Source organism: Macaca thibetana, chromosome 9 (assembly GCF_024542745.1).
Source record: "Macaca thibetana thibetana isolate TM-01 chromosome 9, ASM2454274v1, whole genome shotgun sequence".
NCBI classification, from domain to species: domain Eukaryota; kingdom Metazoa; phylum Chordata; class Mammalia; order Primates; family Cercopithecidae; genus Macaca; species Macaca thibetana.
Window position 1 is genome coordinate 61,015,686 of NC_065586.1, and position 27,393 is coordinate 61,043,078.

The 27,393-nt window shown below is 42.0% G+C and overlaps 3 protein-coding genes across 5 annotated transcripts in view; all 3 read left to right on the plus strand.

The window, feature by feature from the left end:
• Positions 1-27,393, plus strand: part of ASCC1 (activating signal cointegrator 1 complex subunit 1) — an 885,589-nt gene that overhangs the window by 543,121 nt on the left and 315,075 nt on the right. The window lies entirely within an intron of this gene.
• Positions 1-27,393, plus strand: part of DNAJB12 (DnaJ heat shock protein family (Hsp40) member B12) — a 395,419-nt gene that overhangs the window by 287,793 nt on the left and 80,233 nt on the right. The gene's annotated exons all lie outside the window — the stretch shown is intronic.
• Positions 1-27,393, plus strand: part of MICU1 (mitochondrial calcium uptake 1) — a 263,220-nt gene that overhangs the window by 194,023 nt on the left and 41,804 nt on the right. For all 3 annotated transcript variants that reach the window (XM_050803628.1, XM_050803630.1, XM_050803629.1), the window contains exon 9: positions 13,272-13,409. In XM_050803628.1, the coding sequence (XP_050659585.1) occupies positions 13,272-13,409 (138 nt within the window). The remainder of the gene's footprint in view (positions 1-13,271; positions 13,410-27,393) is intronic.

Consider the following 27,393-nt stretch of genomic DNA (forward strand, 5'->3'; position numbering starts at 1 on the left):
AGCCAGGCATGGTGGCCCACACCTGTAATCCCTGCTACTGGGGAGGCTGAGACAGGAGAATCTCTTGAACCTGGGAGGTGGAGGTTGTAGTGAGCTGAGATTGCACCACTGCACTCCAGCCTGGGGGACAGAACAAGACCCTGTCTCAAAAAAAAAAAAAAAAAAAAAAAAAAAAAAAGCGAAGACTCTCACATAGATAGTAGTCTGTAAGGTGAGAAAGAGAAAACTATTTTCAAAAAATAAAGGACAGGCCAGGTGCTGTGGCTCATGCCTGTAATCCCAGCACTTCGGGAGGCTGAGGCAGGCATATCACCTGAGGTCAGAAGTTCTAGACCAGCTGGCCAACATGACAAAACCCCATCTCCACCAAAAATACAAAAATTAAATGAGTATGATAGCTCATGCCTGTAGTCCCAGCTACTCGGGAGGCTGAGACAGGAGGTCTCTTGGAGTTGGCTGGAGGTCCACTCCAGACCCTGTTTGCCTGGGTATCACCAGCGAAAGCTGCAAAACAGCAAATATTGCAGAACAGCAAATATTGCTGCCTGATCCTTCGTCTGGAAGCATCTGCCCCCAGAGGGGCAGCCACCTATATGAGGTGTCTGTCAGCCCCAACTGGGAGATGTCTCCCAGTTCGGCTACACAGGGGTCAGGGACCCACTTGAAGAGGCAGTCTGCCCATTCTCAGAGCTCAAATGCTGTGCTTGGAGAACCCACCGCTCTCTTCAGAGCTATCAGACAGGGACATTTAAGTCTGCAGAAGTTGTCTGCTGCCTTTTGTTCAGCTATGCCCTGCCCACAAAGGTGGAATCTGGAGGCAGTAGGCCTTGTTGAGCTGTGGTGGGCTTCACCCAGTTCAAGCTTCCCAGACACTTTGTTTACCTATTCAAGCCTTAGCAATGGTGGATGCCCCTCCCCTAGCCAGGCTGCCGCCTCGCGGTTTGATCTCAGATTGCTGCGCTAGCAGTGAGCAAGGCTCTGTAGGCGTAGGACCCACTTAGCCAGGCACAGGAGAGAATCTCCTTGTCTGCCGGTTGATAAGACCTTGGGAAAAGCGCAGTATTTGGGTGGGAGTGTCCCGTTTTTCCAGGTAGTCTGTCACAGCTTCCCCTGGCTAAGAAAGGGAAATCCCCTGACCCCTTGCACTTCCCAGGTGAGGCAATGCCCTGCCCTGCTTCAGCTCGCCCTCCTTGGGGTGCACCCACTGTCCAACCAGTCCCAGTGAGATGAACCAGATACCTCAACTGGAAATGCAGACATCATTTGTCTCCTGCATCGATCGTGCTGGTAGCTGCAGACCGGAGCTGTTCCTATTCAGCCATCTTGGAATGTGCCCTGCTCCTTTTCTTTTTCTTTTTTTTTTTTTTTTTTAGACAGGGTCTCATTCTGGCCCAGGCTGGAGTGCAGTGGCATGATCATAGCTCACTGCAGCCTTGAACTGCTGGACTCAAGTGATCCTCTCACTTCAGCCTCCCAAGTAGCTGGGACTACAGGCACGTGCTACCATGCCCAGCTAATTTTTAAATGTTTGTAGAGTCAGGGTCTCACTGTGCTGCCCAGGCTGTTCTGGAACTCCTGGCCTCAAGCAGTATCCTCACCTTCCCTCCAAAAGTGCTGGGATCACAGGCATGAGTCACCATACCTGGCCTTTATTTCTTCATTTTTATTTTTATTTATTCAGTTACTCACAATGATGAGGAGATAATCAACTATGGATTGCTAAGCCCAAAGTAAATCCTATATCTTAATTATTATCATTACTTCCTAACAGCTTTTCACATTCATTACTGCTTTTCACAATTTGCCACATCTTTAGGAAAAATCAGCATGTCAAACCTGGCATAGGGGTCTTTAGGTGTTGAGTATATGAACAAGCTAAATCTCCAACTCTCTTATGAATGCTGATAAGCTGTCAGCAATGCTAGGACAAAAGGAGTGTGGGAATGTGTTGTATTAATATTTTCATCTAAGCAATAGATCCCAGAGTGTTCTTTGATGGAGTTAGAGAAAAGCAAACTGACACTCAGGTGACAGAAAATAGCAGTTTGCTTTCCTACTACAATTAGTCCTTGGTTCTTAACTCCTAAAATTGGAGCTGTTATATTTTGTTCTAACAGACGTCTCTCTGTTTCCAAAACTCTTAAAAAATCTCATATGAAAAGAAGAATGTCCTTGAACTCTGAATAATGTTGGGCCTTCTAAATCTCAGAGAAGTATGTAACACAAGACTAGGGTTTTTTGATGTTATTGAAAGCAGAAATTGGATATAATAAGAACTTCTGCTTGCTGAAGAGTCATCTAAAAGGGAAAATGTCGTGAAATTTTTAGCAATTTCATGTGGAAACATTAACTTCATAGATTGGTTGGAATATTAAATAGCAGTTAATTCTGCCAGAGTTTAAGGCTTGTTCATATTGATCAAGGTCTGAAGGAAAGATAACCAACAAGTTTTATGTAATTTAAAATGCTCTCTGAGTTGATGGAAAGCACTTCGTATAGGCTCTGGAACATAACAAGTGCTATGTAAACGTTTGCCGTTATAAATGATAGAATATGGATTGTTCTTTAACCATCTAGAGAATTTTTCTAAGTAAGGAAAATGGCCCGTCTAGGCCTTCTTTGCTTTGGAACTGAATTATTATTTCCCACTTTCTCCATCTCTCCATACCTAATGACATACATTTAAACTAGTTTAAAAAAAAAAAAGTAAATGGACTGGATTTACTCAAGATTATTCCCTCCACAAGGGGAATGTGATTAACTTAGAGGTAAATGCCCCCATTCTATTCCAAATTCCCAAGCATTCAGAAAAGTTAAAGTCAGGGTACTGGAAGACTTTTTAAAACAAACTGAGCCGATGATCTGCTGTTTTGTTCTAAGGATTTAATCATCATCATTGATTGATATTGAGGTGTTTCAATATTTTAAATTATGTTTCCTTGTTTAAAATGAAGAAACTGTAGGTCAGTATTTAATTACCTTCTTATCTAATGAGGAAAGATTCCCTAGAATATAAGCCAATGAAAGAAGTTGTAGTCTGGGCGTGGTGCCTCACACCTGTAATCCCAGCACTTTGGGAGGCTGAGGTGGGTGGATCACCTGATGTCAGGAGTTCGAGACCAGCATGACCAACATGGTGAAACCCTGTCTTTACTAAAAATACAAAAATTAGCCGGGCATGGTGGCATGCACCTGTAATCCCAGCTACTCGGGAGGCTGAGGCAGGAGAATCACTTGATCCGGGGAGATGGAGGTTGCAGTGATGAGCCGAGATTGCGCCACTGCACTCCAGCCTGGGCAACAGAGCGAGACTCTGTCTCAAAAAAAACAAGTTACGAAGAAAAAGATCCACAGGCCAGGCGCCAGTGGCTCACGCCTGTAATCGCAACACATTGGAAAGCCAAGGCAGGAGAATGACCTGAGGTCAGGAGTTCAAGACCAGTCTGGCCAACATAGTGAAACCTCATCTCTACTAAAAAATACAAAAATTAGCTGGGCGTGGTAGCACAGACCTGTAATCCCAGCTACTCAGGAGGCTGAGGCAGGAGAATCACTTGAACACGGGAGGCAAAGGTTGCAGAAAGCCAAGATCACATCACTGCACTCCAGCCTGAGTGATTCTCCATCTCAAAAAAAAAAAAAGATCCACACATTTGACTACAATAAAGATTTCAAATTTCCACACATAAAACAGACCTAAACAAAATTAACAGATGGGCAAACTGAGTGATATGGTTTGGATATTCGTCCTCTACAAATCTCGTGTTGAAGTGTGACCCCCAATGTTGGAGGCTGGGCCTAGTGGGAGGTGTTTGGGTCCTGGGAGTGGATCCCTGATGAATGACTTGGTGCCGTCCCTGTAGTAATGAATGAGTTCTTGCTCTCGTAGTTCACATGAGAGCTGGTTTTTTAAAACAACTTGGAACCTTCCCCCTCTCTCTTCCGCACTCTCACCATGTGATATGCCTGCTCCCGCTTCAACTTCCACCACGCCTGTAAGCTCCCTGAAGCCCTCACCAGAAGCAGAGGCTGGCACCATGCTTCCCCTACAGCCTGAAGAACCAAAATAAACCTCTTTTCTTTATGAATTACCCAGCTTCAGGTATTCCTTTATAGCAATGCAAATGGGCTAATACACTGGGCAAAAAAAATTGGCAGGCATGGTGGCTCACGCCTGTAATCCCAGCACATTGGGAGGCCAAAGTGGGAGGATCACTTGGGGCCAGGAGTTTGAGACTATCTTGGGCAACAGAGGAAAACCCCATCTCTACAAAATGAAAATTTAGTTTTTATATTTATTTGTATTAAAATTTTTAAAAACATACCTGGGCATGGTGGCACACGCCTGTAGTCCTAGCTACTCAGGGGGCTGAGGTGGGAGGATTGCTTGAGCCAAGGAAGTTGAGGCTGCAGTAAGCGTTGATCACACCACTATGCTGCAGCTTGGGTGACAGAGTGAGACCCTGTCTCAAATTAAAAAAAAAAAAAAAAAAGCAATACATTAACAAAAAACAAATATTTTTAATCTTAAGCTAATGAGACAAATATCAGCATTGCTATTTTTAAAAATAGACAAAGAACATAAATTCACACAGGAAGAAATATAAATGACCACTACATATGTTAGAAAAATGGTCAACCTAGTAATCAAAGAAATACTAATTAAAATGAGTTGTCACTTTTCCTGTAGCAAAAATTTTTTATTATGTTTGATTTTGTTAAGGATCCTAAGAAATGCATATTCTCATATATACTAGTGGGATTACAAATTGATACATCTTTCTGGAAATTAATTTGGCAAACTACATCGGAAGCATTAAATAGTTTATCTCTACCATTTGTAGACCCAGGAGACTGGCAAAAAATAAAAACTGACAATACTAAGTGCTGATGATGATGCAAAGCAGTGGGCATTCTTATACATAGAAGATAAAAAGTGTTGGTGTGATTATTTTGCAAAATGATTGGGCATTATCTTGAAAAGCCAGCAGTTCCATGTCCAGATATACACCCTAGTCTCAGAACTCTTGTTCTTCTTTCACCAGCGCACTTACCTAAGAATGTTCATAACAGCATTGTTCATAATAGCAAACAGCTGACAATAATGGAGACGTCCATTTGTAGGAAAACTGATACGTAAATAGTGGTAGAAGCTGGGCACAATGGCTTACACTCATAATCCCAGCACTTGGTGAGGCCAAGGTGGGAGGATCACTTGAGGCCAGGAATTTGAGACCAGCCTGGGCAAGATGGTGAAACCCCGTCTCTACTAAAAATGCAAAAATTAGCTGGCGTGGTGGTGCTCACCTGCAATCCCTGCTACTCAGGAGGCTGAGGCATGAGAATCACTTGAACCCGGGAGACAGAGGTTGCAGTGTGCCAAGATCACACCACAGCCCTCCAGCCTGGGTGACAGACCAAGACTCCATCTCAAAGAATAGATGGATGGATGGATGGATGGATGGATGGATGGATGGATGGATGGATGGATAGATAGAGGTATATTCAAAGCAGTAGAAATCTATAACAGTAAAAATGAAAGAAGCACAGCTAAATGTTGTAACATGTAGGAATCCTTAAAATATAATGTGGATTAAAAAAAAACAAATTGCAAAAGAATATATCCAGTGTGATACCATTTTATAAAGTTTGAAAGGAAGCAAAAGTAAACAGTATATTGTTTAGGAATACAAACTTCTGTTTTAAACTATTGAAAATAATAGGCCAGGCATGGTGGCTCACGCCTGTAATTCCGGCATTTTGGGAGGCTGAGGCAGGCGGATCACCTGAGGTCAGGAGTTCGTGACCAGCCTGCCAATGGAGTGAAACCCTGTCTCTACTAAAAATACAAAAATTAGCCAGGCGTGGTGGCACATGCCTGTAGTCCCAGCTACTGGGAGGCTGAGGCAGGAGAATTGCTTTTACCTGGAAGGTGGAGATTGCAGTGAGGCAAGATCATGCCATTGCACTCCAGCCTAAGCAACAGAGCGAGACTCTATCTAAAAATAATAATAATAATAATAATAATAATAATAATGTACTAGAAAAGGGAGGCAGGGCGTGGGCTTCAAATGGAGTGCTGATGCTTCCTTTCTCAGGGTAAGTGGGAGGCTTGTGGTGTTTGTTTTATTATGCTTCATAACTTGTCTTATATGTATTATTATGTATATGTCAAATATTTCACAATAAAAATTTAAAGAGCCCATAATTTATATCTCAAAATTTTGTTTCTAGGGATTAATTGCTAAAATAATGATGAAAAATTAAGTTCAGAAAAAGTTTATCAAGTATTTATCACAGACAAAAAATGAAACAGCCTAGATGTCTAATACCATTTTTTAAAATCTTGCCTTTTTCAAGAAGGGATTTCAGAAAGTCATAAAAAGTACAGTCAGTGAGACAAAAGTAAAAACTTTCTGAAAAATTAAAGTTAAAAGAAAGAAGAAAGCAAAAGAAAGCCTAACTTTCTTTTAAGAAAAGTAAGGTTAGTATGAAAAGTGTAAGTCATAACGTCTCCTATTCTAGAAGAGGCCCACAAACTTGACTATAAGCTTTCCAGTAACCAGGATAAAAAGGAAAACATGATTCACATTGACTTTAAAATAAGAACATATCAACTGTTCTGATACTGAGACCAGAGAGAAATTTCTCTCCCCATTAACTGTGTGGGCAAGTTATTTCACTTTTCTCTGTCTATGAAATAGAGTAATACTATTACCTGTTATATAGCATTGTGAGAATTATCAAAGGTTAGTTCCTAGGACAGTACCTGGCAAGTATAAGCACTCAGATATGTTACTGATTAGCCAAAATGAATGGCATTCTCAAGACTATCCTTATAGAAATCAGTATCATGGAATTAGATATTAAGAGATAAACGTAGAGATATTCCTTGCCTTAGATAGGAAACCTTCCCAACAATAGGACAGAAGTGTTGTGAATTTTCTGGTGTTTTGTCTGTGTTCATTCAATACATATTTATTGAGCTCTTCCTTTATGCCAGATTTTCTGTTTTATAATTACAGCAATGGTACAGGTTATTAAGTTGGTGTTCTGCTTTAAGCAACTCTAAGTAGTTTAATCTTGAAGTCATTCTAATGTGTTAAATAATAAATAAAATTAATTGCTACATTTATTGATTTTTTTTTTTTTTTTTTTTTTTTGAGGCAGAATCTTGCTCTGTCACCCAGGCTGGAGTGCCTGGTGGCACAATCTTCGCTCACTGCAACCTCCAACTCCCGGAATCAACTGATTCCCTTGCCTCAGCTTCCCGAGTAGCTGGGATTACAGGTGCATACCACCACATCCAGCTAATTTTTGTATTTTCAGTAGAGACAGGGTTTCACCATGTTGGCCAGGCTGGTCTCAAACTCCTGGCCTCAAGTGATCCTCCCACCTCGGCCTCCCAAAGTGCTGGGATTACAGGTGTGAGCCAGCATGCCTGGCCCATTTATTGAATGTTAACTGGGTGTCAAACTCTGTACTAATTTCTTTACATATATTATCCCGTTTAATCCTTACAAACAACACTTTGAGATCACAAATATTATCTTTATTTTTTGGTAAGAAGATTTGAACCCACGGAATGGGTAAGCCACTTCCTAGAAGTCACAGCCAGCAAGTATGGGTTCAGGTCAGAATTTGGATCCAGGCCTTCCTGATTGATTATAAAGTCCATATTCTTAGTCACTTCAGTATATTACCTTCTGTGGAATGAAACCAAAACATATCAAACCTTGAAACCTTTTGTTCCAAATCTAAAATATTTTCCCCTGGTACCCTCAGTCATATATTTCTTGATTGTTATTATCTTGTAATAAATTCATGCGTTAATCTTATTATCTTCGTGGTTTGGGCTGTCAGGCTGGAGGGTTAACCTTTTCCTCGTCTGACTGTTCTGATTGGTACTCATCATTTAGTCAGTTGATGTGATCACCAACCTGAAATTTTTTCTTAAAAACCATTTTAAATGGAAGGAGGCCAGGTACAGTGGCTCACGCCTGTAATCCCAGCACTTTGGGAGGCCGAGGCGGGTGGATCACCTGAGGTCAGGAGTTCAAGACCAGCCTGGCCAACTTGGTGAAACCCCATCTCTACCAAAAATACAAAAAATTAGCCAGGCATGGTGGCGAGCGCCCGTAATCCCAGCCACTCAGGAAGCTCAGGCAGGAGAATTGCTTGAACCAGGAGGTGAAGGCTGCATTGTAGATCGTGCCATTGCACTCCATCCTGGGCAATAAGAGCAAAACTCCATTTCAAAAATAAAATAAAAATAAAATAAAACGGAAGGAATGTTTAGATTGGAAGTAGAAAACTCTAGCAGTTGAGTTTGGTAATCTATAATCTTATGGGCCAAGACACTAATGACTTGTTTTGGCCCCTGCTGAGGGCACTAAACTCTGTTGCCTCTGTTCTAGATTGTGAACCTTCTTCCTCAGTTTGCGAGCTAGTCAAAAGACAACCTTGTTAGTGCTTGCAATAAAGCTGCCTCTTTAAAGATCAAGAAAATTCAGGCTCCTGGCAGTCTGACCTTGGCTCTTGAGTGTCCCTTGTCAATTGCAGTAATATAGATTTCCATTCAAACTATGAAATGTGTATGTCATGCTCACTGGGTAGGTTTACAGTCAAGAACTTTGCCTGTAATCATTTTCCTTTAGGTGGGCATAACACAGTTATTCTGAGACTCCTGATAGTAGCCGCAGTGGCATGATTAGGACCTCAAAAGCTACATACTATCAGATTCAAAAACACAGATGTGTTCAGCTCAGCAGCTTGAGATCACTATGCAATCTTGCACTGCACAGTTCAGAAGCCTATCAAGAAATTTATCATTCTTTTTAATATATAAATATATATTATATATTTTATATTTATATTTCTATATTTATATATATATTTTAGAGATTGGGTCTATGATGCTGAAGCTGGTCTTGAACTCTTGGGCTGAAGCGATCCACCCATGTCAGCCTCCCAAAGTGCTGGGATTACAGGCATGAGCCACTATACCTGGTGCCCAAAATTTATCATTCTGAAAACTTGTATGAGGATAGGATTTACTCTGGGGAATGGACAGAGTCCCTTGAAAGATAACTGTATGAAAGAGAAGAAGGCTGTTTACATTTGTTGGATACGTTAACCTCAAAAGTCTTCAATAAATGAAGACCCACTTGCAGATAATGATTTCTTTTTCCTTTTACTATGCTTCTAACCTTACTTTTGGCCTTTGTTCATAACACATGTTTTCTTCCTTTCCTGGCTTTCCATTCTTAAGTAATTTCATCTAGATACGTGTAGACCATCTGTCCTTCCGAAACGACAAGGGACAGGGGTGCGAACAAGAGGCGCAGTGTGAACAGAAAGCCAGGAAAAACCTTGCAGTTTTTTGGCTCCTCTTTGCCTACCCTGCAGCCCCTTGGGGAATAACAGGGAAACAACAGCTTGTATCCATTTGAGAGAGTGGCAATGGCTGCGGAAGGGGAAATGTGAGGCGATTAAGCTCTCTTCCTAGACACGGAAAAACAATGCAGATGGTGGGTAGTGTGCTGGAGTGCACACATGCTGTGCCTTAGAATCAAACACAGTGGAGGCTTTTAATTTTCATTGAAGTAGAACATCAGAGGTTCCAACATTAGTGGAAAATAGGTTGGGTGAGGTAAAATATAAGCCAGTAATTTGAATTGCTTCCACATATGCAATTAGAACTTTTCTACATTATGATAATTTTGTAATAACCTGTGTCTTTCCTCAAAAGATCCTCCCATGACCTTGGGGATTGATTACATGCATATGGCACTCCAGGAGTGCACCCACAGGATTGTCCCAGCTTAAGATAGCGGTTGAGTATCCCTTATCCAAAATGCTTGGGACCAGCAGTGTTTCAGATTTTGGAACATTTGTGTTACACTTACTGGTTGAGCATCACTAATCCAAAAATCCAAAATTCAGGCCGGGTACTGTGGCTCACGCCTGTAATTGCAGCACTGTGGGAGGCCTTAGGTGGGCAGATAGCTTGAGCTCAAGGGTTCAAGAACAGCCCAGGCAACATAGGATACCCCCATCTCTACAAAAGATACAAAAATTAGCCAGGTGTGGTAGTGCACGCCTATAGTCCCGGCTACTCAGAAGGCTAAGATGGGAAGATCACTTGAGCCCAGGAGGTTGAGGCTGCAGTGAGCCATGATTGTGCCACTGCACTTCAGCCTGGGTGACAGTTCAAGACCCTGTCTGGAAAAAAAAAAAATCCAGAATGCTCCAATAAATATTTCCCTTTTGCATGATCTTTGTGCATCGTGTTGGTGCTCAAAAAATTTTGGATTTGGGGCCAGGTGCAGTGGCTCACGCCTGTAATCTCAGCACTTTGGGAGGCCAAGGCAGGTGGATCACCTGAGGTCAGGAGTCTGAGACCAGCCTGGACAATATATACTGAAACCTTGTCTCTACTAAAACTACAAAAATTATCTGGGCATGGTGGCACATGCCTGTAGTCCCAGCTACTTGGGAAGCTGAGGCAGGAGAATCACTTGAACCCAGGAGGTGGAAGTTGTAGGGAGCCAAGATCATGCCACTGCACTCCAGCCTGGGCAACAGAGCAAGACTCTGTCGCTCAACAACAAAAAAAAAGTTTTGGATTTTGAAGCATTTCAGATTTGGGGTTTTTGGATTAGCAGTGTTTCACCCTGCATACACTTGACCCCTGCAGCCACATGATGTCTAGCTATTGCCCTTGAAAATTTAACCCTAATGAAGGTCCTTGAGATATACCTTCAGACTTCCCCAGCCTTAGCATAGTAGGTCTTCAGTTAATAAATTTTGAACAAATAAGACATTAGTTCAAGTCTGTTTCCATTAGCAGTTTTGCGTGTAAAGGAAAACAGATCTCCATGGCTCCCTCCAGCCATGTTTAAGACCTCAGAAATAAGGGGGGTCCTGCCTCAGAAGAGCCTAAAAACCTGAAAGGAGAGGTGCTGCCCAAAATCAAATTGCAAAGCTGAAGTAGTAAGCTTCGAAGCAGCCATACAACTTGGACAAGCGGAAGTTGATTGTTTTTAAGCCCTTTCAGATTCCAGTCACTTAAAAATAATCATAATAGAGCCCATTACCAAAAGACAAGTCTGAGTTTTCAAAGAACATTAGTAAAAATGGTAATCTGAGCATTGGAATTGTTGCTTGGGCGTCTCCGCTGGAAATTGACCTTACTATCTGAAACAAAACAGAGGCGAGGCCTTGTGCCCCTATGGAGCACAGAAAATAAAGGCCTTTTGTAAGCCTTGAGCAAGCTGCAGCTGCTGCCAGTGTCACAAACAAGAAACTTTTCAACCATGAATCTATCTGGTGAGATAAAGCTGAAAATTCATCTAATTCCAACACATGGGATTTCCCCACAGCTGTGAAACCTTCCACATAAGGGTAGAATGAACACTCTAAATCATTAAAGTCTGTCCTGGAGAGCAGGGAGCACAGCCTTGTTTCACATGCATTGAAGAAGCCCATAGGTGAACTTTTACCCAGGTTTCAGTGAAATCTGATTTAAACATTGCAGAAAGTATGCCCATTTAGAAAATGTTGTCAGTCCTCCACTTTGTTTCAGGATAGTAAATTGAGTCATAAGTCACACTTAAATTGAATCCTGAAAACTTTTGGTATTGTCAAAAATTAATCAGCTCTATAGAATGATGGTGTGACAAACATCAAATATTGAGTGGCAGTGCTGAAAAAGAGGCTTTCACCTAATAATTGATGATGTTGATTTCTTTGGACATAGTTTTGTGTCTCATTTAAATGTGACTAAGCCCCATGGCTGTATAAGTTTATCCAAAACAACACAGTGCTATTCTACAGGAAGCGAATATACTCAGAAGTAGGAAATGGTGTGGTGTTGAGAGATAGTCTTTGGACCCAAATAGGGCTGAATTCAAACCCCAGCTCTGTCACATGTAGCTGCATGTTACCTCAGTTTTCTCATCTGCAGAGTGGAGCTAACAATAGCTGCTCCAGAGGCTGTTATAGTGACTATAAGCACAGTGACTCACACCTGTATCCCAGCACTTTAGGAGGCCAAGGCAGGCAGATTGCTTAAGCCAAGAAGTTCAAGACCAGTCTGGCAACATAACGAGAACCCCATCTCTGTTTACAAAAAAAATTTTTAAAGTCATTAAAAAAAAAGAACATATGGGTGAAATACCTGGACTGTAGTACATGCTCCGTAAATGGTCGCTGTTAGGCCAGGCATGGTGGTTCATGCCTGTAATCCCAGCACTTTGGGAAGCTGAGGCCAGTGGATCACCTGAGGTCAGGAGTTCAAGACCAGCCTGGCCAACATGGTGAAACCCTATCTCTCCTAAAAATACAAAAATTAGCCAGGCGTGGTGGTGCATGCCTGAAATCCCAGCTACTCGGGAGGCTGAGACAGGAGAATCTCTTGAACCTGGGAGGTGGAGGTTGCAGTGAGCCAAGATTGCACCATTGCACTCTAACCTGGGTAATGAGTGAAACTCCATCTTAAAATAAAAGGGGGGGGGGGGGAAATGGTCACTGTCACAGGTTTATACAAAAGTAATTGTATTAAAATACAGTTCTATGTCTTGCTCATTGACACAGTCTCACCACTGAGGAAACAAATTTAGGTCTCTATCAACTTACCGAGCTAACTGAAGAAATGAGAGCTGAAAGAGAAATTCACTCTCAACTTTCTTATTTCGCGTCTCATATGTAAGTCCTGTCTCTATCAATGTCCTAACATTTTATTGGTATTTTGGGGAAACTTGAAAATATATTACTCTTCTTTAAAATTATACTCTCAGACCTTTATGAATTTTTTAGAAGAGTAATCAATATTATTATCTTTAAAACAAAATTAGGAATGCTTCTGTTCACAAGATATCAGGATGTCAGGACATTGCTGAGTCTGGGTCTGTTCAGTAAACGTTATCAATCTGTTCCATTAACCATAGACATCTAGAGGCTAGGAATACCTAACTTCCTGGGAATGCAGCCCAGCAAGTCCCAGCCTCATTTTTCCTAGCCCTTACTCAAGATGCTCAAGATGCTGTTGCTCTGGTTTGACTGTCTCTGACAATAGTAAGTGGCAGATCTGGGATAAGAACCTAGAGCTTCTGTTTCTTAGTTTCTGCAGATCTTACTGAGAATTGTAGCTCAAAAATATAATCCCAGTCATCAGCTATTTTCTGCCATCAAACACAGCTGATCATTCCATGTTCCATGTCAAAATACTTTCCATTGACCCAGGAACACTCTTTCTGTTTCCCTCCCAGTTTGAACGCCATGACCCTGTGGATGGAAGAATTACTGAGAGGCAGTTTGGTGGCATGCTACTTGCCTACAGTGGGGTGCAGTCCAAGAAGCTGACCGCCATGCAGAGGCAGCTCAAGAAGCACTTCAAAGAAGGAAAGGTAGGTAGCTTTGGCTGGAGGAAGAAAAGAAACTATGGGAATGTATGCTTATTATTTAATATGAAGGTACTAACATAATGATGAGAGTATTTCATGAACCAATGATTACACCTAATTCATTTCTGGTACCTAAGGTCCAAAGGGAGAAAAGAAATAAGCAGTGGGTGAGGAAGAGGAGAGCGTCCAGAATCACCCCAAGTTTCTTGTTTAGGAAAGAGTGGCACCAACTGGAATTGAGAATTTTAAAAGAGAGACTGGTTTAGATGGGAAAATAAAGAGTTCAGTCATGGACATCTTAAATTTAAGATGCCTGTGGACTATCCAAGCAGAGATGGTCAGCAGGCGGCTGCATATTCACGTTACCGTAGAGATCTGAGATAGGTTTGGGAATCACAACACATGTTAGCATTACAACCATAAGAATGATGAGATTGCCCAAGGAGGGTATTTTACAGAAAAGAACTGTGGGCCAAGGACGGAAGCCAGTGGGACACAAACATTCAAGCAGCTCAGGAAGCAAATCTAGAAGAAATGGTTAGAGAATACCTAAAGAAGCCGGGTGCCGTGGCTTACACCTGTAATCCCAGCACTGTGGGAGGCCAAGGCAGGTGGATCACTTGAGGTCAGGAGTTCAAGACCAGCCTGGCCAACATGGTGAAACCCCATCTCTACTAAAAATACAAAAATTAGGTGGACATGGTGGCACACGTATATAATCCCAGCTACTCAGAGGCTGAGGCGCAAGAATCACTTGAAACCAAGCGACAGAGGTTGCAGTGAGCCAAGATTGTGCCATTGCACTCCAGCCTGGGCAACAGAGTGAGACTCCATCTCAAAAAAAAAAAAAAAAAAAAAAAAAAAGAAGAAGAAGAGAATACCTGAAGAACCTAAAGAGAGTAGTGAAATCAAAGCCAAGGAAGTAGAGGGTTCAAGAACTGAGGGGTCTACCATGTCACATATAACAGCAAGGATCCAGTAAGGTAAAGGTGGTAACATCCATTGGTTTTGGCGAAATGGCAATAATTGGTGACCTTTGAGAGGGCTGTTTCATTAGAGTGGTCTAGTTGGAAGGCATATTCGGTGAAAATTACAGAAGCAGAGAAAGGAGAGAGGTGGAAAAGGAGGCTCTGGAAAGTGGGACATCACATAGGCAAATTCCAAGACACTGTATTAGCCTACTTGGGCTACTGTAACAACATACCACAGACTGGGTGGCTTTAACAAGAGAAAGTTATTTTCTCACATTCCTGGAGGCTAGAAGCCTGTGATCAAGGTGCCAGCTGATTTAGTTTCTGATAAGAGCTCTTTTCCTGCCTTGCAGGTAGCTGCCTTTTCAATGTGTCCTCACACGGTCTTTCCTCAGTATGTGTGCATGAAGAGAGAAAGAAATCTCTTTGTGTTTTTTCTTATAAGAACACTAATCCTAGCAGATTAGGGCTCCACCCTTGTGACCTCATTTAGCCTTGTTATTTTCTCTAGGGCCCCATCTCCAAATACAACCACATTGGACACACTGGGGGTTAGGGAGGGCTTCAACATATGAATGGGGTGGGGGGTGGGGTCAGTCCATAACAAGCAGGAAAAACAAACCTGGCATGTGTGAAGAACTGAAAGGGGACTAGTTTATATAGAAGGTTCTGAGCAAAAAGGAGAATGGCCTGAGCTGAGCTCAGAGAGGGATATGAGGAACAGAACATGCAAGACTTCATAGGAATGGAAGGAGTTTGGAGTTTACTCACAGTACAATAGAACGCCATTAAAGAGTTGTGAGTAGTGAAATGACCTGGTTATATCTACGTTTAAAGAGACAGCTCTGGGTGTTTTATGGAAGATAGTTTGGAGAAGAGCAAGCATAGAAACAGAAAAGACTGATAATAAGGCTATTAGAATTCAGGAGATGAGTTAGAGTTTGTTGAACAGCCTTGAGGTTGGAGACCATGGGTTTGTGGAACACTCTAGCAATGCTGTTCTCTGGTACCCTTCAACACCAGCTGCACCTGGTACAAGGAAAGAAAAGGTGGTGGCTGTGCACAGTGGCTCATGCCTGTAATCCTAACACTTTGGGAGGTCAAGACACGCAGATTACTTGAGGTCAGGAGTTCAAGACCACCCTGGCCAACATGGCAAAACCCCGTCTCTACTAAAAATACAAAAATTAGCCAGGCGTGGTGGTGGGCACCTATAATCCCAGCTACTTGGGAGGTTGAGGCAGGAAAATCGCTTGGACCCGGGGAAGGGGGGTTGCAGAGGAAGGGTGGAGGTTGCGGTGAACCAAGATCACACCACTTCACTCCAGCGTGGGAGAAAGAATGAAACTCCATCTCAAAAAAAAGAGAAAAAAAAAAGAAAAGATGATAGGACTGAGTCAGCATCTGAGAGTGAATTGAACAAATAGAAGCAGAGACCAGTTAAAAGGTCAGGCCTCATTGGGCACCGTGGCTCATGCCTGTAATCCCAGCACTTTGGGAGGCTGAGGCGGGAGAATCAAAGTTGAAGACTTGCCACAATGTAAGATGTGTCTTTTATTTTTATATTTTTTTTCTTTTTATTTATTTATTTTTTTTGAGACAGAGTTTCACCGTTGTTGCCCAGGCTGGAATGCAATGGCGCGATCTCGGCTCATTGCAACCTCCACCTCCTGGGTTCGAGTGATTCTCCTGCCTAGAAGTTCTCCTGCCCAGAAGTTCAAGACCAGCTTGGGCAAAGTGGCGAAACCTTGTCTCCACAAAAAGTACAAAAACTAGCCAGGCATGGTGGCATGTGCCTGTAGTCCCACCTACTCAGGAGACTGAGGTGGGAGGATCACCTGAGCTTGGGGAGGTTGAAGCTGCAGTTAGCTATAATCATGCTACTGCACTCCAGCCTGGGTGACAGAATGAGACCTTGCCTTAAAAAAATAAATAAAAATCGAGGCCTCTAAGAGAACACACACGCACAAACACACAAAGCAGTGCTAAGGCTAGAACCCAGATCTTCTCATTCCCAGCCCAGTACTCTTCCCACTGGACAATGGCTACCATCTGACCATGACCAAGAATCTAACCTGGCACTAAAAATATTCCATGAGAGATTGCCAAGTGTATTAGTCCATTCTCTTGCTGCTAATAAGGACATACCGAGACTGGGTAATGTATAAAGGAAAGAGGTTTGATTTCATAGTTCCACATGGCTGGGGAGGCCTCACAATCATGGCGGAAGGCAAAGGAGAAGAAAAGACATGTCTTATGGCTGGGTGCAGTGGCTCACACCTGTAATCCCAGCACTTTGGGAGGCCAAAGCGGGCGAATCACCTGAGGTCAGGAGTTGGAGACCAGCCTGAACAACATGGAGAAACCCGTCACTACTAAAAATCCAAAAAATTAGCCCAGCATGGTGGCGCATGCCTGTAATCCCAGCTACTCAGGAGGCTGAGGCAGGAGAATCACTTGAACCCAGGAGGCGGAGGTTGCTGTGAGCTGAGTTCGCGCCATCGCACTCCAGCTTCAGCAGTAAGAGCAAAACTCCGTCTCAAAAAAAATAAAAAGAAACAAAATGAAAAGACACATCTTACATTGAGGCAGGCAAGAAAGAAAGCATGTGCAGGGGAACTCCTTTTTGAAACCATCAGATCTTGTGAGACTTATTCACTATCGCAAGAACAGCACAGGGAAGATCTACCCTCATGATTCAGTTACCTTCCACCAGGTCCCTTCCACAACACATGGGCATTATGGGAGCTACAATTCGAGATTTGGGTGGGGACACAGCCAAACCATATACCAAGGTAGTGTAGCATGGTAGGCATAAAGATGGAAAACTTGAGATCAACTTCTGCCTCAGAGGTTTCCATAGTCATTAGACAAATCACTTAACCTTATTGGCCTCATGAATTGAGAGGCTTATCCTAGATGCTTGCTGTAAGGGCCCTTCTAGCTTTAAAGATTCAATAATTGAAAATAAGATAGAGGATTGCTAGTGCTTGTCCCAGTTTTCCTAGTTAGTCTTTGTGCAAGAAATCTTGTATGCATAGCATTGCCCCAACTTGGTGGAAAGCCCTTCTTATCAGCCAGACTTTTTCCTCCTTGTCTTGGATGTTGAAAAGTTGAAAGGACCTCTGAACCAGGCTGTGGGCTGCAAATGAGGGCAGGCTGGACTCTGAGAGGAAGTGTCAGCTTCTGTGAACTCAGTGCAGCCTTTTCCCACAGCAGGTGTTTTCTTGGCTGTGGGGAAAACTCATCATTAATGGAAAGTGACAGAGAAAAAACATTTATCTCCCATAGAGCACTTCTACACTACCCAGTACTTAGCTCATGTCTGTTGGAAATCGTAATTTCAAAAAACTGATTACGAATGTATAGGTGGATTTTTTAGCCCCTATGCTGGAAATATAGTGTTTGCATTCAGACATGCTCCTTTATTTTGACCAGGCTTATTATTATTATTATTTTTTTTTTTTTTGAGACGGAGTCTCGCTCTGTCGCCCAGGCTGGAGTGCAGTGGCGCGATCTCGGCTCACTGCAAGCTCCGCCTCCTGGGTTTACGCCATTCTCCTGCCTCAGCCTCCTGAGTAGCTGGGACTACAGGCGCCCGCCACCGCGCCCGGCTAATTTTTTGTATTTTTAGTAGAGACGGGGTTTCACCGTGGTCTCGATCTCCTGACCTTGTGATCCGCCCGCCTCGGCCTCCCAAAGTGCTGGGATTACAGGCGTGAGCCACCGCGCCCGGCCGACCAGGCTTATTTTTAAAGGTTGGTCCAGATATTGATTTTACTTTAATTATCTATCATGATAGATGAATTCATATTTCATTATGAATTTATACTTAAAAGCAATAAATTGGGCATTGGAGACATCTCCCTTGAAGGAACAGAGTATTTGAGCATTGACAGGAGTTAATTTAGGATCCGAAGACCTTGCAAAAGAGCTCTAAAATGAAAGGACAAATTTTGTCAGATGATGAAACTCTGCAGTGTTAAATTACTTTTGGCCCAGAATTTCTAGCCTGTGTTAGCAACGAGATTAAGATTGATTGTCCTCTCATGTTGATTAAATAGTTTGTGAACATAGCAATTAACTAAAGTGAGTGTCAATGAAGGGCCTTTGCTCCTAAGGTTACGAGTCCATCTCTCTAGGACCATTTCCTATAAAAGGGGAATCGCCATCTGCTTTCTAATTGCTTCTTTTATTCCACTTTGGATTTGTTAACATGAAAATCTAAGTTTTCATTTGGCTGACATTAATCAATTTCTGTGTGAGGTTCTGTATCAAGATATCAAACAAGACCTAAGAGGTTGAAGGTCCTAATGGTGGTGTTAAATTTTTGCTTATAAATTAATGACCATGAAATGTTTCACAGCCATTTTTCTCTTTCTTTCTAGCAGCCTTGTTAGATACTGTGCTTTTGAGAATATAGAGACAGAAAGAGAAGTTAATAACCCATTCAGAGTCTGGTCTAAAATCCAAGGCTTCCTATTCCAGATCTTGTCTTTTCCATAAGAAAGTGCTTTTCTCCTAATCATACTGTTCCTCTAAAGCAGTGCTTCTCTACAATGGGATCACTTGAGGAATTTTTAAGGAGTGTGGTTGTTTGGGCCCTCTTCAAATCAATTAAATCAGAGGCTCAGTAGGTGAGTCCGGGCATCAGTGGTTTGGGGTTTTCTTAACCCTCTGCATGAGAAATTCCAGAAGTGTTTCTTAAAGGGTGATATGGTTTGGCTGTGTCCCCACCCAGATCTCATGTTGAATTGTAGTTCCCATCATCCCCATATGTCCTGGGAGGGAACAGGTGGAGCTAATTGAATCATGGGGCAGTTTCCCCCAGCCTGTTCTCATGACAGTGAGTTAGTTCTCATGAGATCTCATGGTTTTATAAAAGGCTTCCCCCTTCACCAGGTACTCATTCTTCTTCCTGCTGCCATGTGAAGAAGGATATGTTTGCTTCCCCTTCTACCATGACTGTAAGTTTCCTGAGGTATCCCTAGCCCTGCAAAACTGTGAGTCAATTAAACCTTTCCTTTATAAATTACCCAGTCTCAGGTATGTCTTTATGAACAGCAAAGAACGGACTAATACAAAGGGTTCCTAGGTAAATCTAATGTGCAGCTAGGCTTGTGAGTCACTGCCCTGGAGATACAATGCTCCATCAGTGTCCCTAGCTGTTTTATCCCTAAGTAATAGTTTGAAGAACTGGGGAACCTGCCATGCTTGATAAAAATTACTCTATTGATTCTCTGAACAACCACTATGTTTTTATTTAACAAAGAGTTTTCTGAGACTTCATAAATGTAATTCACAGTGGTGATCCTCTATGAGTGCAGAAGCTACTAATAACTTCTTAAGGATGAAATTGAAAATTATAACTCAGTTCAATGGCAGATATTGCTGTGTATAAGACACTAAGCCAGATGCTGTGAAAAAGACCATCCGTTATCCTTACAACTATATGTATTTCTTTTCTTTTTCTTTTTTTTTTTTTTTTTTTTTTTTTGAGATGGAGTCTCGCTCTGTTACCCAGGCTGGAGTGCGGTGGCCTGATCTCGGCTCACTGCAAGCTCCACCTCCCAGGTTCACGCCATTCTTCTGCCTCAGCCTCCCGAGTAGCTGGGACTACAGGTGCCCACTGCCACGCCCAGCTAATTTTTTTGTATTTTTAGTAGAGATGGGGTTTCACTGTGTTAGCCAGGATGGTCTCAATCTCCTGACCTTGTGATCCACCTGCCTTGGCCTCCCAAACTGCTGGGATTACAGGTGTGAGCCACTGCACCCGGCACAACTGTATCTATTTCTTAAGTCTGTAATAGTCTAGTAAGAGAAAAATATGTATGCAAAGAACTCTATAATTCTATATTCACATTTATATTCAATATTTATTGAGCACCTACTATGTGCCAAGCACTCTTCTAAATACTGGGAATGCAGTAGTGAGCACACCAGTGTCTGCCTGAGAGAACTTAGCATTCCTACTGGAATGAAACAGATTTTAAACAAATGTAAAGCAAGGCAACTCACTTAGCTTTGAGCTTCTTGAAAGCCGTGCCTTACTCATCTTTGCATGTCCTCCGTATGGTGGTAAGTGCTTGTCAAATGCAATGATAAATGTGTTGAGTACTCTATTAAAGGTATGAGATCTTTTTGAAGCACTAAGGAGGAAGATTAGAACCAGCAGAAGAGACCAAGTAAGATTTCTTGGAGGAAGTACAATTCGAGTTTGGTCTTAAATGTGGAGTAGAATTTTGACAAGCAGAAGCTTATAAAGACATTTGCTTTTGCTAAGTGTTTCCTGTCATAACCCTATCCCCGACAGCCTTCTGTGTATATGATTGCTTATTAATTCTGCTACTAGCCATTAAGCAGTTAGTACTTATCAAACAGTTCTAATAAAACTATTAGATGATTAAGTTTTCATATCATCTGTGGATAATATATGTGAGCTCACCTTTTTCACTTATTCTCAGATATTTGATCCACGTTAGTCATCTGTAGAATATCAGATTCTAGAAATTGCTAGCATACCCCTTGAAAACTCATTAACTCCAAATATTACGTGCCTGCCAGTTACTATGTAGTATAGCATGTGAGATGTGGCCATAAAACTAAAAAGTCTAGAACTCTACCTTTTTTTTTTTTTTTTTTTTTTTTTTTTTTTTACTAATTAGCTTTGAAACCTGCACTTCCCCCAAAGGAGTACTAAGCTATGAATTACTGTAGGAGATTTAGTTTTATGAGTTTTCCCTCTATTACTTTCCTGACAATGAATTTCATTTACATCAACTTTTCCTCTATTCCCTATCCCTCAAGATCCTACATATTCTAGCATTCCAGAGAAGACAGCCTACTTCAGAGCTTAGTAGAATAAATGCATTATCACTAGTTCTGTAGTAATTAGCCTGCCAAATTACTAAGCACTCATACCTACCACTTACGGAGTACTTTCTGTGTACTAGACATTTTACATACCTTATCTATCTACCTGCTTGGTAGATATTAGATAGAATTATCATTTTTCAGGTGAGAAATAGTCCTCTGAGCCTTAGTAATTAACCTGAGATCACACACTGTCTTAGGAAGGTGGCACCAGGGTTCAAAGCTTTATTCTTATTCCAGAGTCCATAATCTTCTTACTAATCATCCTGTTTGTTGCCACTCCTTATTCTCCATGGTTTAAATAAGCACAAGTTTTTAGGGAAACAAAACCAGTGTTGCCAGATTCCAGCCTAAGATTCTTAGGAAGATAGCTAGAAAGGTAAGTTATGGAAGCAGATGGTGGAGGACTGTAAATCCCAGGCTAAAGAAGTTTGGGGGTTTATCCAGTTGATAGTAGGAAATCATGGACATGTTGTGAGTGGAAGAGATGAAGATATGAAGAAAGTGATGTTTCAGAAAGATTAGATACTTGTAGAAATATAAGTAACAGAAATGGTATGATTTTCCCTGCTCCCAGGCAACAGTTGAAGAAAAGTCTGGGGTTTGCAATAGGAAGATGCTTTATTAGAGCAAGACAGGCATAGTAATACCTCTGAAAGGTACCCAAGAAATAAGTAACATGGGCCACATGTAGGACAGCGTTCAGAAAGAATTGCTTTGTACCTGGTATAAAAATATTAATTAAAATTGTTTTAAAACTAGGCAGGAGAGGCCGGGCGCAGTGGCTCACGCCTGTAATCCCAGCACTTTGGGAGGCCAACGTAGGTGGATCACCTGAGGTCAGGAGTTCAAGACCAGCCTGGCCAACATGACGAAAGCACATCTCTACTAAAAATACAAAAAATTAACCAGCCATGGTGGCAGGTGCCTGTATTCCCAGCTACTTGGGAGGCTAAGGCAGGAGAATTGCTTGAACCTGGGAGGCGAAGGTTGCAGTGAACCAAGATTGCTCCATTGCACTCCAGCCTAGACAACAGAGTGAGACTCTGTCTCAAAAAAAAAAAAAGCTAAGCAGGAGATTGAGCAGAGGATACATGACAAGATTGTTGAGAGGCATGGGGTATAAGGAAGGAAGGAGACTGTTTTCTTCAGTGGGCCACAGGCAGAACTTGGGCAATTAGATTGGCTCCTGGTAGATGGATTTGCTATGACTGATTAAAAGGCAGGATGAGGGAATCATCCATTACAGTGTGTTTGCACTCATCATGGCCTGTCAGCACTAGATATCTCGCTTTACAGCTGACTCCAAAGGAAGCTACATTTTCCTTTTCTCATCTACACTGACTGCTTTGTATTTTTTAACAGCTTTTTTCGAGGTATAATTTATATACCATAAGTTATCCATTTTAACTGTACAATTCAGTGATTTTTTAGTAATTTTAGTGATTTTTAGTAAATTTGCAGTTATGCAATTATCACTGCCATTCAGTTTTAGAACATTTCCATCACACCAAAAAGATCCCTCTTGCTAGCTTTCAGTCATTTCTGCCTAGCCCCAGGCAATTACTCATTTCTACCCTAGCCCCAGACAACTATAAAACGGCTTTCAGTCTCTATAGACTTGCATTTACTGGACATTTCATATAAATGCAATAATATAATAAGATAGTCTTTTGTGTCTGGCTTCTTTTACTTAGCACAATATTTTTAAAGTTTATGTAGATGCTTATATTAATAGTTTATTATTTTATATTGCAGAAGAATAGATGGCATTTTATTGCTTAGATAAATTTTATTTATCCATTCACATTTGGATTATTTCCAGTTTTCGGCTATTAGGAATAATGCTGCTGTGAACATTGCATAGAAGTCATCCTGCAGACCTGTGTTTTCATTTTTGTTGAAGATTCCTAGGAGTGAAGTAGCTGGGTTATATGGTAAATTTAATTTTTTGAGAAACTGCTAAACCGTTTTCCAAAGTGGTGGAACCATTTTACATTTCCACATGAATGTACAAGAGTTCCAGTTTCTCCACACCCTCATCAACACCTGTTATTGTCTGTCTGCTTTCTTACAGTCATTCTGATAGGTGTGTAGTGGTATATCATTGTGATTTTAATTTGTATTTTCCTAATGGTGCTAAGCATTGTTTCATGTACTTATTAGCCTTTCACTTGTCTTGTTTGGTAAACTGTCTATTCACATCTTTTTAAAATCAGGTTGTTGGACTTCCCGTATGTTGAGTTATAATAGTTGTTTATATAATTCTGGATACAAGTCCTTTTTTTTTTTTATTTTTTTGAGACAGGATCTCCCTCTGTCGCCCAGGCTAGAGTGCAGTGGTGCAATCTTAGCTCACTTGAACCTCTGCCTCCCAGGTTCGAGCAGTTCACCTGCCTCAGCCTCCTGAGTCACTGGGATTGCCAGGCGCCCCCCACTACAGCCTGGCTAATTTTTGTATTTTTAGTAGAGACGGGATTTCACCGTATTGGTTAGGCTGGTCTCGAACACCCTACCTCAGGTGATCCACCTGCTTTGGTGTCCCAAAGTGCTGGGATTACAGGTGTGAGCCACCGTGCCTGACCTGGATTCAAGTCCTTTATCAAATATATGATATTCAAGTATTTTCTCCTAGCTTGTGATTTTTCTGTTTTCTCATTATTTTGAAGCCCAAATTTTTTAAATTTTGATGAAGTCTAACCAATCAGTTTTTTTTCCTTTATGGATTGTGCTTTGGGTGTCATCTAAGAACTCTTGCCTTAGTCAGGGTCATGAAGATTTTCTCCTGTGTGTGGTTTTTTTTTGTTGTTGTTGTTTGTTTTTGAGACGGAGTCTCGCTCTGTCGCCCAGGCTGGAGTGCAGTGGCCAGATCGCAGCTCACTGCAAGCTCTGCCTCCCGGGTTTACGCCATTCTCCTGCCTCAGCCTCCGGAGTAGCTGGGAATACAGGCGCCCGCCACCTCGCCTGGCTAGTTTTTTGTAATTTTTAGTAGAGATGGGGTTTCACCCTGTTAGCCAGGATGGTCTTGATCTCCTGACCTCGTGATCCGCCTGTCTCGGCCTCCCAAAGTGCTGGGATTATCCTATGTGTTTTTTTGTTTTTGTTTTTGTTTTTGTTTTGAGACAGAGTTTCACTGTTGCCCAGGCTGGAATGCAGTGGCATGATCTTGGCTCACTACAACCTCCACCTCCTGGGTTCACGCAATTCTCATTCCTCAGCCTCCTGAGTAGCTGGGACTACAGGCGCGTACCACCATGGCTGGCTAATTTTTGTATTTTTAGTAGAGACAGGGTTTTGCCATGTTGGCCAGCTGATCTCAAACTTCTGGGCTCAAGTGATCTGCCCACCTTGGCCTCCCAAAGTGCTGGGATTACAGGCCAGCACTTTGGGCTGAGCCACTGTGCTCAGCATCTCCTGTGTTTTCTTCTAAAAGTTTTATCCACTGCTTTTTTTTTTTTTTTGGAGAGAGTTTTGCTCATGTCACCCGGGCTGGAGTACAATGGCGTGATCTTGGCTCACTCCTACCTTTGCCTCACAGGTTCAAGCAATTCCCCTGCCTCAGCCTCCTGAATAGCTGGGATTACAGGCGTGCACCACCATGCCCAGATAATTTTGTATTTTTAGTAGAGACAGGGTTTCACCATGTTTGGCCAGGCTGGTCCCGAACTCCTGACCTCAGGTGATCCACCTGCCTCGACCTCCCAAAGTGCTGGGATTACAGGCGTGAGCCACCACACCCGGCCCTGCTTTTAGTTTTGAGAGACAATTCTATTTACTTGCTTAACGACTTCCTAATGTTAAATTAATTTTTAAACATCCTAAAGAAATATATCTATTGTCTACAAACTATTATTAATCTTATCTTCTTTTTATAGTCACCTAGAGCCCGGTTTTATATAAGTCCATCTTTCCAAAGGTAAATAGATAACCAGTTTGTTGAACAGTTAGTCACAGTAACTCCTCTAAGAGACAGTTCCTTTTGACTATTATGTCTGCAGTTCTAGTCACCTGCCAATAGATTGTTTCATAAGCTGTAGCCTTCGTGTCCAAACAACTCAATTTGCAATAAGCATATCCTTTCATTTTCCATCTTACCAGCCATAAAGCTCATGTTATAGTCTTACTGTAGCTTTTTTCTAATAGCCCTCTGGATTTTTACTATAGTAGTTACCCAAAAAATAAGAATTTTGTGACTGACATCATCTTTTCTTTAAGGAGGTCTATCTAAATAGTAAGCTCCGTAAAATCAAGGCCTGTGTCCAGTGCAATTTCCCTCACTGTTCTTGGCATAATGCTAAGTGATTAGTAAGTGCTCAATAAAATTTTTTATTATATCTTTATGATAAAAGTATAGTGTTGTATATTTAGATTTAATAGTTATATAATGTGATTTGCAGCCCACTCTTTTTCTAAATCACCAAATGAATAGCCATTCAGTTTAGGTTGTTGTCTCTCTCTCTCTCTCTCTCTCTCTGTCCTCATAGAATTCACAGCATAAGCACTCCGGTCTTGAGCTGTAGTATTTGAGGTTTCACAGGGTTTGTTAGAAACTAACAAACAGGCCGGGCGCGGTGGCTCACGCCTGTAATCCCAGCACTTTGGGAGGCCGAGACAGGCGGATCACAAGGTCAGGAGATCGAGACCATCCTGGCTAACACAGTGAAACCCTGTCTCTACTAAAAATACAAAAAACTAGCCGGGCGAGGTGGCGGGCGCCTGTAGTCCCAGCTACTTGGGAGGCTGAGGCAGGAGAATGGCGTGAACCCGGGAGGCGGAGCTTGCAGTGAGCGGAGATCACGCCACTGCACTCCAGCCTGGGTGACTGAGCGAGACTCTGTCTCAAAAAAAAAAAAAAGAAACTAACAAACATTAGAGGTTGTTGATCATCAGAGTGGGAGACATTTCTTCTACCATGCCCTAACTGTTTTAGGACTTTTATGTTAACCTTTTAGCCTCAAATACCCTTTCAATAACTTAGTCCCATAACTCTCCAACTCCTACAGGATTTTATACCTTAATAAGAAAAGTAAAAGAGCTTTAGCATGTTGTGTATGAATGTGTGTTGTGTGTGGTAAAATACACATCTATTTCCGGAACCCGTTCATCTTCCCAAACCAGAACTCCTTACCATTGAATAATTAAATAATAGCTCCTCATTCTCCCTCTCCCAGCTGCTTACAACCACCATCTTTGACTACTCTCAGTACCTCGTATTAGTGCAGTCACATAGTACTATCTTTTGTCCTTTGTGGCTAGTGTATTTCACTTGGCATAATGTTTTCAAGGCCCATCATCCTGTAGCTTGTGTCAGAATCTTCTTCCTTTTAAAGGCTAGACAATATTCCATTGTGCGTATGCGCCGCGTTGTTTATCCATTCATCCGTCGGTAGACTTTTGGGTTGCTTCCACCTTTATGTGTCTTTTGATGGAAGGGAAAGGAAGATTATTAATGTGTCCATCCACAAGCAATGATATTGTACAACCTGTACTTCTAATCCTATGGAATTGTCCTCTAAATTTGATTCTACCTAGTGCCTGCATTAAATAGCATACTATGGCATCCATAATGAGACCTAACTCTGGGTGCTCTAAGGCAAAGCCAAGAGAGTGACCTCAAATTAGGGAAAAAGCATATAATATAGGCCTTCTAGCCCACTACCAAAAATTACAGCACTTGGTACATAGTAGGTACTCTATAAATGTTTGTTTTTTGTTTTTTCGTTGTTTTGTTTTGTTTTGAGATGGAGTTTCACTCTTGTTGCCCAGGGTGGAGTGCAATGGCACAGTCTCGACTCACCGCAGCCTCCATCTCCCATGCTCACCTCTCCTGCCTCAGCCTCCCAAGTAGCTGGGATTGCAGGCATGTACCACCACACCCAGCTAATTTTTTTGTATTTTTAGTAGAGATAGGATTTCTCCATGTTAGTCAGGCTGATCTCGAACTCCCAACCTCAGGTGATCTGCCCGCCTCGGCCTCCCAAAGTGCTGGGATTACAGGTTTGAGCCACCACACCCGGCCGGTACTCTATAAATGTTTGAATAAATGCTAAGTACAGATAAACCACTGTTCATAATTGCCAAAAATTGGAAACAGCCCAAATAGAATGAATAAACAAATCGTGGTATATTCACACAATGAAATA